Source organism: Echinops telfairi, unplaced genomic scaffold, assembly GCF_000313985.2.
Source record: "Echinops telfairi isolate 266 unplaced genomic scaffold, ASM31398v2 ScPeMD7_3533;HRSCAF=4204_0, whole genome shotgun sequence".
Taxonomy (NCBI): Eukaryota; Metazoa; Chordata; class Mammalia; order Afrosoricida; family Tenrecidae; genus Echinops; species Echinops telfairi.
Window position 1 is genome coordinate 66,173,436 of NW_022107431.1, and position 17,272 is coordinate 66,190,707.

Genomic DNA, 17,272 nt, shown 5'->3' on the forward strand with positions numbered 1-17,272 from the left:
GTTGGTCAAGGAGCTGACCCTCAAATTTCCTGGCAAAGACTCGTGGGTGCTTATGGTTTCAGTGCGTCTTGAACTTCTCCTTCCAACTCTGTACAGGAGTCAGTTCTAGCCATTGTGTTTTATATTTTCACATCCCCCTCCCATTGTAGATGGAGACCTGAGTAAACGGCATGGGGGCCACAGCTGACCTCCCCTGGCTAACACAAAGCAGAAGGAGAATCCACTGCCTCCTGATTGCCAAAAGACTGACATCAGATATGTCTCCCTCTCCCATCTTCCTTTACCTGTTCTGACACCCACCTTTCCTCCACAGCACTCTCCCTCCAAGTTCATTACAATGACAACAGCGAACTCTGAGAGGAAACACATCATTATGCAGATTTACTGGGGAAATTAATAGGTTACCATGAGTTAGAGCCAGTGTCTGACTTAAATATTTTATTTTTTACTAGAAGCCTAAGAAAATTTGACCAGAATTAATCTATATTTAAATAACAACAACAAAACAAGAGAGAGAATCCGTAATTAGGAAGAATACTGTCCTTGGTCTGTGGCATCACCTGTCCTTGGGCAACAGCCAAGTTCTCTCGTTGGTTCTCAATCATCTGGCCCCTGGCTTTGCCATGTTAAAGTAAACTTCCATTCTCAGTACAGACTTAATCTTGGGTTCATTATCTTTTATATGTATTCCTGCATACTATAAATAAAGATTTATTTATTACTATGCATATTTATTAATGTAGGATAGTGGCCTTTCATTTTAAAAACATTGTTCTTAGGGACATCAAAATGATATATCATGTGGGATTATTATACGTAAATTGTACAAGGGTGTTTTTGACATGGGACTTGTTGTGTCTGGGGAGCCTTGGTTATTAACTGAACTGCCTCGCATGGGGCAAAAGAGGGGGTGGAGCAGCGGGTATTAAAAGGTAATAGAGAATAACAAAGCCTATCACATCTTACTAACTTTTCACAGACCAGTATCATAGGGATCAAGAGTAGCTAACGAAAGGAGTTTGATGAATTGGAAAGCAAGAATATTTATGTAGAAACACTGAATTTGTGACAGATTTTTTTCTGTTAGGTTTCAATTTTCCCCCATTTACATTTGAAGCACCAAATAAAACTCTCCACAGAGGAGTCCATTCTGACTCAGAGCAACCTCACAGGGCAGCACAGAACTGCACCAGTGTGTTTCTAAGGCTGAAGATTTTTCTGGAATCCTGCAGAGCTGTGAGCTTCAGACTGTAGAACTCTATTTAGCATCCAAGGAATTTCTACAGTGGGAACTAGGTCTCCTTGAAGCAAAAGAATAAAAGTGATTAGCATTGCTTATAGCAAAGTTTATCAAACTTTCAAGGAACTCTTGATTGTTCCATAGGAGCAGAAGTTAAAAATGAAAGTGTGACAGATATTTCTAGTGATTTGAGGATGAAAATTCACCTTATGGGATTTTCTTTCTCCCAGTTTTTCCATGATTGACAAGAAGGACGGCATGTCTCTCCGGGTGAGCAACACCAGCTGCAGCAGCAGTGAGTCCCCGCCTCCCCGCTTGGAGCTCTGCTATGAGAACATGAATGGATCCTGTGTCAAGTCTCCCTACTCACCGGAACCCCGCGTGCTTCTGTACGTGGTCTTTGGCTTTGGGGCTATGCTCGCAGTGTTTGGAAACCTGCTGGTGATCATTTCAGTCCTACATTTCAAGCAGCTGTATTCTCCAACCAATTTCCTCATTGTCTCCCTGGCCTGTGCTGACTTTTTAGTGGGTGTGAGCATGATGCCCTTCAACATGGTCAGGTCTGTGGAGAGCTGCTGGTACTTTGGGGCCCAGTTTTGTACCCTTCACAGCTGCTTTGATGTGGCGTTTTGCTACTCCTCTCTCTTCCACTTGTGCTTCATCTCCATCGACAGGTACATCGCTGTCACTGACCCTCTGGTCTATCCGACCAAGTTCACCGTGTCTGTGTCAGGAATGTGCATCGGCATGTCCTGGATCCTGCCCATTGTGTACAGTGGTACCCTGTTCTACACAGGAGCCCACGATGATGGGCTAGAGGAATTAGCTATGCACTCTACTTCATAGGTCGTTGTCAACTTGTTTTAAATCAAGACTGGGTTTTGATAGATTTTCTGTTATTTTTCACACCTACCCTTGTTATGATCACTCTCTACAGTAAGATTTTTCTTGTGGCTAGAAAACAGGCTCAAAAGGTTGAAGCCACTGTTAGCAATTCAGAATCCTCATCTGAAACTTACAAAGCCAGAGTGGCCAAGAGAGAGAGAAAAGCAGCTAAGACCTTGGGGGTCACTGTGGTAGCATTTTTTATTTCATGGCTACCATATATTGTTTATTCATTGTTTGATGTTTATTTGGGTATTATGACCCCCTCTTTTGTCTATGAAATATTAGTCTGGCTTGCTTATTATAACTCTGCTCTAAATCCTTTGATATATGCTGCATTTTACCCTTGGTTTAGGAGGGCAATAAAACTCATTTTAACAGATAAAGTATTAAAAGATAGTTCTTCCACCATCAATTTATTTTCCAAATAAGCCTAAATATGAGAAATGAGATATTTGTACATAAATTACGGACATAAACTGTAGTCTATGAACAGTATGTATTACATTGATGGGAGCAGATAAATAACTTATTTATTCACAATAGTACATGCTTTATTCTTTCAGTTATTTGGTAGTGAGCATCATAAATTATTTGCTACAATGGTGTTTACTAAATAGTGTAAACGGGTTTTTACCTCTTTTCCTAGACGGTGTTTATGGTTTCCTCACAATTTGCCTCTTTCCGGCTCTCAGGTATTGTTTCCTTCTTCTGAGCCTCCTTTTCGTGCCTACACCTTCTGTCACTTTCAAAGGTTCCTGGTTTCATGTTTCCTTTTAACGTCTCAAACTCAATGTCTTTCTCTAGATTGGACTGACTTTAACTTCATTTCTCTGCAGCTTGTTTCTTGTGGTTTGTTTTTTCTGGAACTGCTAGGGCTTCTCTGTATCATTTTCATCTGTCATTTTGGACTGAGTGCAGTAATAATAGTTCATAGTGTTGGCAATAACCATGGACTGAGGGTGTCATTCCTGCAATGATTTTCTCACTGCATGAATTTTGTGATGCTACCTGCCCACCATAGTGAAGGACAATAGTGTATCTTTTAATTTGTGATTCCAAAGTTTTCTACACACTACCCAAGGTTTGTGCACTGTGGGTAATCAAAATAACAAGGCACTCAAAGCTGTTGAAAAGAGTAATTCACTCAAGAAATGGCGATCAGATAGGGAAACTTTGGGACCAAGTATTATTGAGCATTTTGCTTTATTTCAGATATTAAGGAATTAGAAAAAATGATTGCTTTTATAATTTTATTGGAGGAATCACATAGAAAATGCAGATAAGTGTATGACATTCAATATTTTAAAAAACCCAAAACATATGTCCCAGTGTTTCCACTCCTAGGTATCTACTCAAAAGCCTTGAAAGCAGAGTGTCTGATAGAGCTCTGTGCCCACTGTCGCACTGTTTACAGTCGCCAACAGGCAGAAGCAACCTCAGTGTCCTCAGCAGATGAATGGACAAACCAAGTGTGGTTCAGATGTACGATGATACAACATTCAACCAGTAGAAAAAATAAACTCTTGACACTTATTACAATATGGATAAAACTTGAAAACCTATGCTGTATGTACAAAATGAGTCAATAGCAAGAGGTGTTCAGTGTACAAAACCATTTTCATATAAAATCAAAGGAAAAAAATGAATAGAAAACAGATATCATTACTGATCACCAAGGACACGACTGAGGTGGGCAAAGTAGGGTTAACATTGATGGAAAAGTCCCATTGGTTAAGGTGAGGTGGCATGATGATTCCTGTTGTAGTTATCAAAAAGTGAATGCCTGGCTAAAGTGGTGTTATGCATATTTGTTGACAAAGAATCAAAAGTAGTTACAGTGTAAAGTAATCAAAATTGACCCATTTAGCAATTCTTAGACATTCTAAGGAAAATGAGTTGCACATAAGTTGGAGTGTATAGAAGGATATAATTCATACTGTAACTAGATAGTTATCAATAATGTTAGGTACATTCTGCATTCAGGATCAGCAGGTTCTGCAGCTAAAATATTTTGGGGGAAATTAAGTGACATTTTAGGGTACAAAAGTGACCACATCTCAACTAAAATTTAACAAGAACATTAATTAAGTCTTAAAAGAGACAAGCACAACTCAAAGGCACAGACACACCATCCAGACCACCAACAGGAAGTTGAAATAGTATCTAGGTTTCATTGACATGCCATTTAAAAGTGGAATCAGTGGATAAAGGAAATGCACAATGCATGACTGAAGGCAGGTCGATACAGCAGTTACAGGTGGGACTATAGAAGCAATAACAGGACCACAATTGGGACACATACATTGTTAGATAGAAGGCTTTGCAAGATTGGTCCAGGGTCTTCTGAACAAGGCCAAGTAGGGACCACAGTGATGGGGCAGGATTCATGACCATGAGATACCTTCTACTGTCCCTGAATAGTGACTGCCATCAAGAATGCACCTCAAGAAGCATCCAAGAGAGAGACTGCCACTCCCTGGGCTGGCTGGAAAGGGGTGTAGACAGTCAGTACATTGTCCAAGGCATTCTCTCTGAAACCAAGATGATGTCGATCCCCCTTGAATGATTGGAGAGCATCTATTGGAGGCTCAATTTATGTGGGTCTCTGCAAATACATTTGGAGCTGTCACTGCCATTCATACCCTTTTGGAAACCAGGGTGCTCAACACTTAAGTTCTAATACATTGGTCAAAAGGATCTCTCAAAGCTAGGGAGGGGTATGAGGTGTTATTTGCATAGCATTTATATTGTAGAGATTACAAGAAATCTAGGATGATTTATAGCACCAAGGGAGGATGTGAATAGGTCATCTGTAAACACTACCCTATTTCATATAAAGGATGTGAACATGCTGGATTTTGGTATCTGAGGGACTCTTGCAACCAATCCCCTTCACACTTCCATGGATATCGACGGATGGCTGTACAGAGGAAAAAACATGTTTGCAAGATTTTTTTCAAGCTGCATACCAGGTGTCATTCGGTGTGCTGCTTTGTTCTTGTAGCCGCATCTGAAACAGCAGCTGCAATTTAAACCACCACCTTGTTGGCTAGTGAGAGGCGGGCAAGGGGAGAAGAGGTGATATTGGAAAGGAACTGCAGGAAGCTTACCTCAAAAGTGAGGTGGAGCCACGCTTCAGCACAGACCCTCCAACACAAAGAGGTGAAGGGCAGACGGAAACACATTGACTTATCCCTGGAAGAGACTGGGACAGATTGTGGATCATGAAATGATGGGGGTGGGGGTGGGGAGTGAGGAGTGGGAAGAAAAAAGGGATGTTCAGGAAACCCCCATCATGACTGAATAGACTCTTGATTTTGAGGTCTGAGACAGGAACACAGCATGAAGTTGGGGGCTGGGGTGCCTCAAAAAAGAGGTGTATGACAGAAAACCAGCCAACAGCAGAAGACCTGCCAGAACGCCAGCCCAGGAGGGGAGGTCTGCCACCGGTTGAATGTAAGGCCACACTGTCCATTTCGCCAGGCCTTTCAGACTAGCTGAGGGTCTTGGTCTTCTTTTCTAAAGTCTCCCTCATTCAATGAACTCGCTGCTTCTATCTTCCTTTTCGCTGACTCTGCTCTGAACTTTGCACCTCACCTGAAGTCTTTCTTGGTAGCGGGACAAACACCTAGGACTGGACCGCTTAAAATCTGTGATCCTCCTCATGGTCACAGCCTGAATGACATTATGGTAATCCACTGGAATTCTCTAGATCAATTTTCCTTCCTCATAGATAAAATAGACAAGTTTATGAAGACCTGGTAGAAATTAAACCTCCCCTCCAGCATCTCTTAAGCCCTTAACGGTTGCAGTTATAGAATTTTTGGTTTACTCCGTTTGTAAGGAGAGGCAGTACTCGTGGTTTCCACTTGGCTTCTCCTCCAACAATAGCTATCCCTTTCTGGGTCAGCTAGAACATGCTGGAGTTTTACCAGTTGCTATGTGTGTCTATTTTATTGTGTGCTGAACTGGGGCAAAGGGTGGTTTCAGTCACACTCTGGATCCACTCTGTGATGGACCTGAGGTAAAACTCGATTACTGCTGATCACCTAATTTCTATACCTAGTGAACCACAGCAGCCTTTTGTGCCTCCCGGATTTAATGCCATAGAAAACGTGTCCAGTAATTCTCCAGCCACCTTTATAGCTGCCCTTCTCCAGTGCTTATTCTCCTGGTACGTGGCTACATGTAGCATTGGGAAAGGATTTGATGAATGATGGTCTGGAGCAATGAGCTCCTGCCCTCAACTGTATAGGGGTTATACAGCAGTTGTGTATAGAGACTGGGATTTTTGAGAAATTTTCTGTTATTCTTCATACCTACACTTGTAATGATAAATCTTTATGATAAGGTATTTCTTGTGGCTAAAAACAGGCTCAAGAGATTACAGCTGCTGTTAGCAAATTAGAATCATCATCTGAAACCTGCAAAGCCAGAGTAGCCACAAGAGAAAGAAAAGCAACCAAAACCCTGGGGGTGACAGTGGTAGCATTTTTTATTTCATATCTACCATATATATTGACGCGTTTCCTAACTCATTTTTGTTTTTTCTGACCCTTTCTTTTATTCTAAATCATTTTATTGGGAGCTCTTATAATAATGCATACATCAATTGTATCAAGCACATTTGTATATATGTTGCCATCGTTCTTTCCAAACATTTTCTTTGTACTTCATCCCTTGGTATCTGCTCCTTTTTTATCCCTCCCTCCCCCAACTTCCCACCCCCATGACTCCTTGATAAATTCTAAATTATTTTTATTTTCATATCCTACACTGTCCGCTGTCTCCCTTCACCCATGTTTCTGTTGTTTGCCCCCCTCAGGATAAGATGGTGATGGGGGATTATCCATTGATCATTGCCATTGGTTCTTCCTTTCTCCTCTTTCTTCCCCCATTTCCCCCTTACCTCAGGGTATCACTACTCCCATTATTTTCCTGAGGGGCTTATCTGTCCTGGATCTCACATGTCAAGAGATCTTTTCTGTACCAGTATACATGCTCCAATCTAGTCAAGGTTGTAAGACAGAACTGGGGTCATGATAGTTGGGGGGGGGGGGAGCATTAACGAACTATAGGAATGTTGTATGTTTTTTGGGTGCTATACTGCACCCTCGCTGATTCATCGCTTCCTTGTGACCCTTCTGTGAAGGATGTTCAATTGTCGACAGATGGGTTTGGGATCTCCATTCTGGCCCCCATCATTCGCATTGATATGAGTTTTGCTTTGGGTCTTCTGATGCCTGATACCTGATCCCATCAACAACTCATGATCACACAGGCTGGTGTGCTTCTTCCATGTAGGCTCTGTTGCTTCCCTGCTAGATGGCCTCTTGTCTAACTTCAAGCCTTTTGGACCCCAAACTCTGTATCTTTTATTTATTTATTTTTAAACAAGAAGTTTATTTAAAAAACAAGACGCTTGACATGAAAACTATCAAGGCTTCATTTCTTTGAGAGTTATTTACCCCTGCGTACAGGCAGTTTGCCCTACATGTAACAGCTACGTACAAAAAAGTTATAAAATTGTCCTTGGTTTTACAATGATAAATGAAAAGCATTAAAATTCTCCAATTGAACGAGGTATGCAAAACATTTTTTATGTCGCTGTTTTTTTGCTTTTAAACAGTGAGAGCAAAATAACTTACTGGGATAGAGAGAGAGGAGCTGCATGAGCATGCCACTGATGGAGAAGGGGGTGTTTTCACAGAGTCAGTATTTCCCTGCTCCCATCTCCACTTGATGTCCATCAAAAGCAAAATGTACCATTGGTCATTTAGTTAAAAAAAAACACCAACACACCAGAAAACCCCAAAGTAAGCAAAGGGGAAAATGCAGTGCGCTTGTGCACATGCACCAGTTACTTTATGTACAATAAATGAATGGGGAAGGGGAGATGAAAGAAAGAGAAAACGATACTGTAGTTGTCAGGAGGTGGTGGAACCAAACTGTGGTTTCCTAATTGAGAGTGCTGGAAGAAAGGCGCAGGCTCCCTCAGAGAACCCGCCTCCTGTCTGCTGCTGGAACACACCCACTGTATCGTCATCCTCCATGTCCAACTGTGCAGGTGTGTCTGTTTCATTGATTGGCTGTCCATCAAATCGTATTCTCATTGGCAAACCCTGTCATTCGCAACAGGCTTTCATTAGTTTACTAAGGGGTGTATGCCTCTTAATCTTAAACTGCCCACCAAATCATCCTCCCCCGCCACCTTCAAATTAATGTGATCGTTGTTCTCAGTCTTGGCTCCTTGAGTTTTTCATTGGCCATGGCAAGCACCGAAGTCTCCTCAGCTGCCGCTTCGCAAAAGAGGTGCCAGGTCTTCACCAATGGAGCACACAAGTAGATCCAGGAGTGGCAGAAGGAGGCTGCAGTGGTGGAGGAGAGAGAGGGCCCCACGCACGTCACGTCGTGCGCTCCCTGCCCGCTCCTGGAATGCACAGACTCTATTGTTTTAATAGCCAGGCACCATCAGCTTTCTTCACTGCATTTGCTTATGCACCCATTTTTACTTCAGCAATAGTGTCAGGAAAGGGAGCATCACTGAATGCCAGGTTATTAGATCAAAGTGCTCGTGCATTGAGGGAGGACTTAGTAGAGGCCCAATACCCATCTGCTACCTTGATACTTGAAATATAAATATTTGTACATAGACCTATATCTCTACTGTTATATATTAATATATTTACATATATACAAGCCTCTATAAATGTCTTTTGACTCCTAGTTCGCTCTCTGCTTCCTTTTACTTTCTTCCTGTCCCACTATCATATTTGACCTTCATTCGGATCTCAGTAACTACTTTCGTTACATTGCACTTGATCCAGCATTCTATACCCTCCTTGACATCAATTTTAGATCTCTTGTTGTTCCCTTGTCCCTGGGTTTGTTGACTCCCCTTCCCTTTCTCCCACCTCCCCTGGCCCCCAGCACCATCAATCCCATTGTTTTCTCCCTAGGATTCTTTATCTTGCCTATCTTATATAGATCGACATGGGGGGAAAAAAGAATTAAAAAAGGGGAGTCTATAAATTGTTCCAGGCCTGTCTGGTTACCTTTATGCATGCTTTCCAATGGAGTCTGATGAGGTGCCAAGCACTGCCCTCAGAGGCCGAAGTCTATTTTGGGGATTCCTTGGGGACTTCATTGCTTTGCTATCCTTGTTGCTTTGCTGTGCTCCATTTGTATTTCTCTGGAGGTGGGTTCAGACCAGACACAATTCCCAAAATGTGTCTCCAGTACTTTCCTCTGCAGCACTGTGGGTCAGTGAGAGTATGTCTTAACTCATGGTGTGGCTGGCCTTATGTTCCTCTCTTCCTCTCTGTGCCTTGGCTGCTCCAGGTAGGAGTGTCAGCCTTGGGATTTGGAGTTTCTTATTTTTTTAACTTCTAGGAGTCTTCTGTACAACTTTTACCAGTCATTTTGAACTCATCACAGGAATTGTATTTCTTATTGTTGGCAAAACCATGAATGGAGAAGGTCATTTCTCCAACAATGGTTGTCCCTTAGAATTAATTTTGTGATGCTACCTGGCAGGCATGGTCTTTTTATTTGTAATTCCAAAGTTTTCTGCAAACTACCCAAACTACCCAGTACACTGTTGATGGTCAAAATAACAAGGCTCTTCAAGTGATGGAAAAGAATGAATTATTTAAGAAATGGTGACTAGACATAAAATTTTTGGACACAATATTGTTAAGCATCTTGCTTTATGTCAGATGTTCAAAATTGGAAGTAGCTATAGCTTTTACAATTTTTCAGTGGTGGAATTATGATAGAAGACCCATATAAGTTCATGACACTCCATTCAAAGATTGTGACGTTTAATAGAAAAAAAACCCTGAAATTAAGAAAATAAAGGGGAAAAAATTGGCCCGAGAACGTGAAAATAAAACTCTAATATGATTTAGAAGTACTTCTCCGGCTTAAATCCTCAAACATTGAAAGCAAAGGCTCAGAGGCATGCTCACCATTGCAGCACCCAAAGGTTGCGTGCTCAAAGAACCCCGAATGCCAAAGGGAGAAACAACCTAAATCAGTGGTTCTCAGCCTGTGGGTTGCGACCCCTTTGGGGGTTGAATGACCCTTTCACAGGGGTCACCTAAAACAATCGGAAAACACATGTTTCCAATGATTGGGGTTCACCACAACATGAGGAACTGTATTAAAGGGTCACGTCATTAGGAAGGTTGAGAACCACTGACCTAAATGATCTTCTGCCGATGAATGGATATGAAACATGTGGCTCACATATACAAATAAACACTACTCAGCCAGTAGAAGACATGAAGTCTTGATACTTATCATAATATGGAAGAAGCTGAAGACCTTTTGTTGTGCAATATAAGTCACTCACAAAAGTAGAAACAGTGTATGCCATCATTTACTGAAAAAGGCAAGAAAATACAAGTGTATAGAGACCAAATTCTGCAGGTCATCTTATCCTATTATTTCAACTCTGCTTTCTTTGTAGAAAAAGTGTCATCCCTGTCAACTGAGAATCCTACCTTCCTCGTACGGATTGGGGTTCCCGCTCTAATCTCTTACCTTTGGAGAGAATCGACCACATAGCTGCTCAAGGATGCTCACCTCCTCTGAGGAGTCCATTTGCAGAGGGTGACCCTTCACAGGGGGAGTCCAGAATGAGAGATCCGTCCCTGGAAAAGGACGTCTGGACACCGTGCTTGTGAACGTAGGTTAGTGAAGAAGAGGAAGACTGTGAAGGAGGTGAACTGACACAGTGGCTACAAGGAGCTGAAACACAACACAGGTTTGGATGCGCTGCAGGACCTGGCAGTGTCTCCTTCTGTTGTGAAGAGTTACTGAGAGTGGGACCTGACTTGACCACACCCATGGACAACAACACTCTGAAATGAGTGGCATGAGGGAAAAGCCTGGGCACCATTTTGAAGCTTTCCCTATTCTTAACGCAACACTTCCTTTCATCCTTCATTATTTAGATCTGAAATTATCTCCTGGCTGATTCCTTCCCATGCACATCCTGTCCTGTGAGTTCATCCTATGGTATTTCTCACTGTCAAATCAGAAATTAAAAGTTCACTGCCTTTGTAAAAGTCATTCTGACTACTAGCAGCCCTATAGGACATGGTAGAAATGCCTTGTCATTTGCATATCAACGGTTGTTAATTAGCCTTCCTCTAATCCTGATGCCACACTCTTCTTCTTATAATCTCCTTTTTCTGGTGATTTGCTCAGAATACACGCACCTTTCCTGGTTTTAAACTGTCCCGACTCGCAGGAGCGTCAACGCAGACCCTGGAGGAGGGAGTGAGAATTGAGGGGAACAAGAGACATGAGAAATGGAGACAAGACAGTATTCTGATCAAGTCTCCTTTATTGAGTAAAAGGTTTCAGCTTATAAGGGTCAGAAAGGAGGAGACAGGATGCAGGTGCTTATCTCAAGAATGTCACACTATGTGTGGAATACCCCTCATCTGTTTCTAGGCAGACTTGAAGGTTAAACTCAGCTGTCCCAAGGACAGGCTATTCAGAGGGGAGATAACATAATCACAAAACTATGTCACGTAGGCGGGAATGGAAAGGTACTGCAAGCTCTGACAAAATATAGTGAAGATTGAGCCGAATGGCCCCGGACATTAAACCATGCAGTCTGCCCTTGTTCTGTTTGCACAACTGCCTCTTGATCCATTTACGAATTCCTCATGAGCACCGTGAAGTGTTCTGAAACTCCCATCTTCTCCAGGTTATCCAAGGTTTGTTATGCTCCACACAGTTGGATGGCCTTGCATATTCAATACAACACAAGCAATCATCTTTCTCCTAGTCTCTGCTTGCAGCCAAGATCCACTTGACATCAGCAATGGTGTTTCTTGTGCCACCATCCTCTTCTGAATCCATCCTGAACCTCTGGCAGCTTCCTGTCCATGTAGAGCTGCAACCATTTTTGGATGATCTTCAACAAAATTTTCCTGGCATGTGGTATGAGTGATACTGTTCTCCAGTTTGAGCATTGTGATGGGTCACCCTATTGGGAATGGGTAGAAGTAGGAATCTCTTTCAGTGCATTGACCAAGTAGATGTCCTCCAAATTTGCTGTCACAGACTAGTGAGTGCCTCCAGTGCTTCATTGTCTTGTTGAAATTATTTGATTGGTTTTCTTTTAATTTCTGGAGCAGTTTAACTGTTATTTTTGGCTAATGTTTCAGTGCAGCTTGAACTTCTTGTTCTTCTCACACTATGCAGGAGTCAGTTTCAGCCCTTGGGTTCTTACATTTTTACATCTCTCCCATGTATTAGCTGGAAACCTGAGTAAGTGGTCTAGGGATCACAGCTGACCTCCCTGCTTACACAAAGCAGAAGGAGAATCCAATACCCCCTGATTGCCAAAAGGCAGACATCAGATAAGTCTCCCCCTCCCATCTTCCTTTAAGTATTCTGACACAGAGTGTTCCTCCATAGCACTCTGCCTCTAAACTAGGTTTGAGTTTTCATTACAATGACAACAGGGAACTTTGAGACAAAGCCAACCATTATGGAGATTTATTAGGGAAATTAAACTAGGTTCCCACAAGTTTGAATCAGCAACTGATTTTAATATTTTATTGTTTATCAAAAGCATAAAAAAATTTGGCCCTAAATGTTGCTTTTGATATTTCAAAAAAAAAAAAGTGAGAGAGAGAAAGAGAGAGAGAGAAAGAGAGAGAATCAGTAATTAGGAGGAATATTTTTCTTGGTCTACGGCATCATCTGTCCTTGGGCAGCAGACACGTTATCTGATTGATTTTCACTTTCTCAGTCATCTGGTCCCGTGGCTTTGCCATATTAAAGCAAACTATCATTCTCAGTAGAGACTTAATTTTGGATTTATTATCCATTATATGTATTACTGTGTTTTATTTATAAAGATTTGTTTATTGAAGTTTGATACTGGTCCTTCATTTAAAAAATACCGTTCTTAAGGATATCAATATTATACTTGGTCTGAGATTATTAAATATAAATTTTCATCACTATTTTCACTTTGCACAAGGGTGTTTTTGACATGGGTTTTGTTGTGTGTCCTGGGAGCTTGGGTTATTAACAACCTCCCATGGGGTGGGGGGTGAGGGGCAGTGGGGAATGGGTATTAAAAGGTAACAGACAATAACAAAGCCCTTTACATCTGAATAACTTTTCAAAGACCAATATCATAGGGATCAAGACCAGTTCACAAAAAGGGCTTGATAAATTGGAAAGCAAGAATTTTTTTTTAATACTAAATTTATGACAGATTTTGTTCAGAGTAAATTCTTCTTAGCTTTCCATTTTTCTCCATCTGCAGCATAAAACCGACTGTATTGGAGTCAAATCTGAGTCACAGCAAAATTCCAGTTGAGAACAGAACTAGCCAGTTGAGTTTCCAAAGCTGTCTTTCTGGGATTCAGCAGAGCTGCTAGCTCAGACTGTAGACCTCTAATTAGCATCCAAGGACTTTCTACAGTGGGAACCAGGTCTCCTTGAAGAAAAAGAATAAAAGTGATTATCATTACTTATAGCAAAGTTTATCACACACTTATGGAACTCTTGATTTCTCTATATGATCCAAAGTTAAAAAATGAAAGTGTGACAAATATTTATAGTGATTTGAGGATGAAAATTCATCTTATGGGATCTTCTTTCTTGCAGTTTTTCCGTGATCAACAAGGACAGCATGTCTCTCCGGGTAAGCAACACCATCAGCAGCAGCAGTGAGTCCCCGCCTCCCTCCTTGGAGCTCTGCTTTGAGAACGTGAACGGATCCTGTGTCAAGTCTCCCTACTCACCAGGACCCCGCGTGCTTCTGTACGTGGTCTTTGGCTTTGGGGCTGTGCTCGCAGTGTTTGGAAACCTGCTGGTGATCATTTCAGTCCTGCATTTCAAGCAGCTACATTCTCCAACCAATTTCCTCATTGCCTCCCTGGCCTGTGCTGACTTTTTAGTGGGTGTGAGTGTGATGCCCTTCAGCATGATCAGGTCTGTGGAGAGCTGCTGGTACTTTGGGGACAGCTTTTGTACTTTCCACACATGCTGTGATGGGGCATTTTGCTACTCTTCTATTTTCCACTTGTGCTTCATCTCCATCGACAGGTACATCGCTGTTACTGACCCTCTGGTCTATCCTACCAAGTTCACCGTGTCTGTATCAGGAATGTGCATCAGCATCTCCTGGATGCTGCCTATTGTGTACATTGGTGCCCTGTTCTACACAGGAGCCCACGATGATGGGTTAGAAGAATTAGCCTGTGACCTCTACTGCATAGGTCGTTGTCAACTTGTTTTAAATCAAGACTGGGTTTTGATAGATTTTCTGTTATTTTTCACACCTACCCTTGTTATGATCACTCTTTACAGTAAGATTTTTCTTGTGGCTAGAAAACAGGCTCAAAAGGTTGAAGCCACTGTTAGCAATTCAGAGTCCTCATCTGAAACTTACAAAGCCAGAGTGGCCAAGAGAGAGAGAAAAGCAGCTAAGACCCTGGGGGTCACTGTGGTAGCATTTTTTATTTCATGGCTACCGTATATTACTGATTCATTTTTTGATTCTTATTTGGGTATTATGACCCCCTCTTTTGTCTATGAAATATTACTCTGGTTTGGTTATTATAACTCTGCTCTAAATCCTTTGATATATGCTGCATTTTACCCTTGGTTTAGGAGAGCGATAAAACTCATTTTAACAGGTAAAGTATTAAAAGACAGTTCTTCCACCATCAATTTATTTTCCAAATAAGCCTAAATATGAGAAATTAGATATTTGTACCTGAATTGTGGACATAAACTATAACTCATGAATAGTATCTTTTAAATTAATGGAAGGAAATAAATATTACCTTACTTATTCACAATAGTAAATGTTTTATACTTTCAGTTATTTGGTAGTGAGCATCATAAATTATTTTCTGCAATAGTGTTCACTAAGTGGTGTAAACAGGTTTTGACCTCTTTTCCTAAACAGCATTTACAGGTTCTCCTACCTACTTTCCTCACAATTAGCCTCTCTCCGGCCTCAGGTATTGTTTCCTTCTTCTGAGCCTCCTTTTTGTGCCTACACCTTCTGTCACTTTCAAAAGGTCCTGGTTTCATATTTCCTCTTAGCGTTTCAAACTCAAATGTCTTTCTCTAGATTGGACTGACCTTACCCTCATTTCTCTGCAGCTTGTTTCTTGTGTCTTGTTCCTTCTGGAACTGCTAGGACTTCTCTGGATCATTTTTATCCGTCATCTTGGACTCAGTGCAGGAATCATATCTCACAGTGTTGACAATAACCATGAACTGAGGGTGTCATTTCTACAATGATTGTCTCACGGCATAAAATTTGTGATGCTATCTATCCATCATAGGGAAGAGCAACAGAGTACTTTTTCATTTGTGTTTCCAAAGTTTTCTGCAAACTACCCAATATTTGTCCACTGTGGGTAATCAAAACAAGGCACTCAAAGCTGTCAAAAAGTGACTTATTTAAGAAATGGTGACCAGACCTAGAACATACTGGACTAAATTTTGTTGAGCATGCTGCTTTATTTCAGATATTGGGGAATCAGAAGAAAGTATTACTTTTATGATTTTATTGGTGGAACCACATAGAAAATTAAGGTTAATTTATGACAATCAATTTAAAGTTTTAAAAAATGAAAAATACAAATAAAAACAGATAGAGACAAAACAACAACAAACTTGCTTGACTACTTTAAAAAATAAACATATGCTCCAGTATTTCCACTTCTATTTGTCTACAAAAAGACCTGAAAGCAGAGTGTCAAATAGAGATGCGTTCCCCACTGCAGCACTGTTTACAGTAGCCAAAAAGGTAGAAATAAGCAACTTAAATGTCCTCAGAAGATGAATGGATAAACCAAATTTGGTTCATATATACAATGGTATAATATTCCAACAGAAAAAGAAATAAACTGTTGATATATATTACAATGTGGATAAAACTTGAAGTCCTATGCTGTATGTACAAAATGAGGTAATTACAAAAGGGGATACAGTGCACAAAGCCATTTTCATATAAACTCAAGAAAAATAAAATGAACAGAAAACAGATTTCATTATTGGTCACCAACGATAGGATTGAGGGAAAGGAGGGTTAACATTGATGGAAAAGTCACATTGGTTAAAATAAGGTGGCTTGACGATTCCTGTTGTAGCTGTCAATAAGGGAATGCCTGGCTAAAGTGTTGTTGCACATGTTTGTGGACAAAGAAACAAATGTATTTAAAAATTGACCCAATGAGCAACTCATAGACATTCTAAGGAAAATGAGTTGCACATAAATTGGAGTGTAGAGCATAGAATGACATAATGCACACTGTAACTGGATAGTTATCAATAATGTTAGGTACATTCTGCCTTCAGGATCAGCTGGTTTGGCATGTAGAATACTTTAGGGGAAATTAAGTGATGTTTTGGGTACAAAAGCAACCCCATCTCAAGTATAATGAGGATATTTCTTAAAAGAGACAAGCACAACACAAAGGCACAGACACACCATCCAGATGAGGGAGACCACCAATATGAAGGTGAAATGGCGACTAGGGTTCATTGACATGCCAAGCTTTAAAAGTGGCATCAGCGGGTAAAGGAAACTCACAAAAGCACAACCTATGGCAGATCAATACAGCACAGTTACAGATGGGTCTATACAAGCAATAACGGGACCATGATTGGGATACATACATTGTTAGATAGGAGGGTTTCTAAGATTGGTCCAGGGACTTCTGAACAAGGCCCAGTAAGGACCACAGTGATGGGGCATGATTCATGACCATGGGATCCACTGTATGTTCCCCAATTGTGACCAAAATCAAGGATGCACCCCAAGAAGCATCCAAGAGGGAGACTGCCCCTCCCTGGGCTGGCTGGAAAGGGGTGGAGACAGTCCACTGTCCAAGGCATTCTCTCTGAAACCAAGATGATGTCGATCCCCCTTGAATGACTGGAGAGCATTCATTGGAGGCTCAATTTATGTGGGGACTCTGCAAATGCATTTTGGGCTGTCACTGCCATTCATTCCCTTTTGGAAACCAGGGTGCTCAACACTTAAGTTCTAATACATTGGTCAAAAGGATCTCTCAAAGCTAGGGGGGAGTATGAGGTTTTATCTGCATATCATTTATATTGTAGAGATTACAAGAAATCTAG

The 17,272-nt window shown here is 41.2% G+C and overlaps 1 protein-coding gene and 1 pseudogene across 1 annotated transcript; both read left to right on the forward strand.

The window, feature by feature from the left end:
- The first annotated feature begins 1,498 nt into the window (after positions 1 to 1,498).
- On the forward strand, positions 1,499 to 2,556 carry LOC101661218 (annotated as a pseudogene).
- An 11,243-nt stretch (positions 2,557 to 13,799) lies between these two features.
- LOC101660906 (trace amine-associated receptor 6-like) lies at positions 13,800 to 14,858 on the forward strand. The gene has a single exon (XM_004710939.1). The coding sequence runs from the start codon at positions 13,800 to 13,802 to the stop codon at positions 14,856 to 14,858; it is 1,059 nt and encodes a 352-aa protein (XP_004710996.1).
- Positions 14,859 to 17,272: the final 2,414 nt, after the last annotated feature.

What these genes read in the sequence shown, in the direction of transcription:
- LOC101660906 (XM_004710939.1), top strand. Translation starts at nt 13,800, where the DNA reads ATGTCTCTCCGGGTAAGCAACACCATCAGCAGCAGCAGTGAGTCCCCG.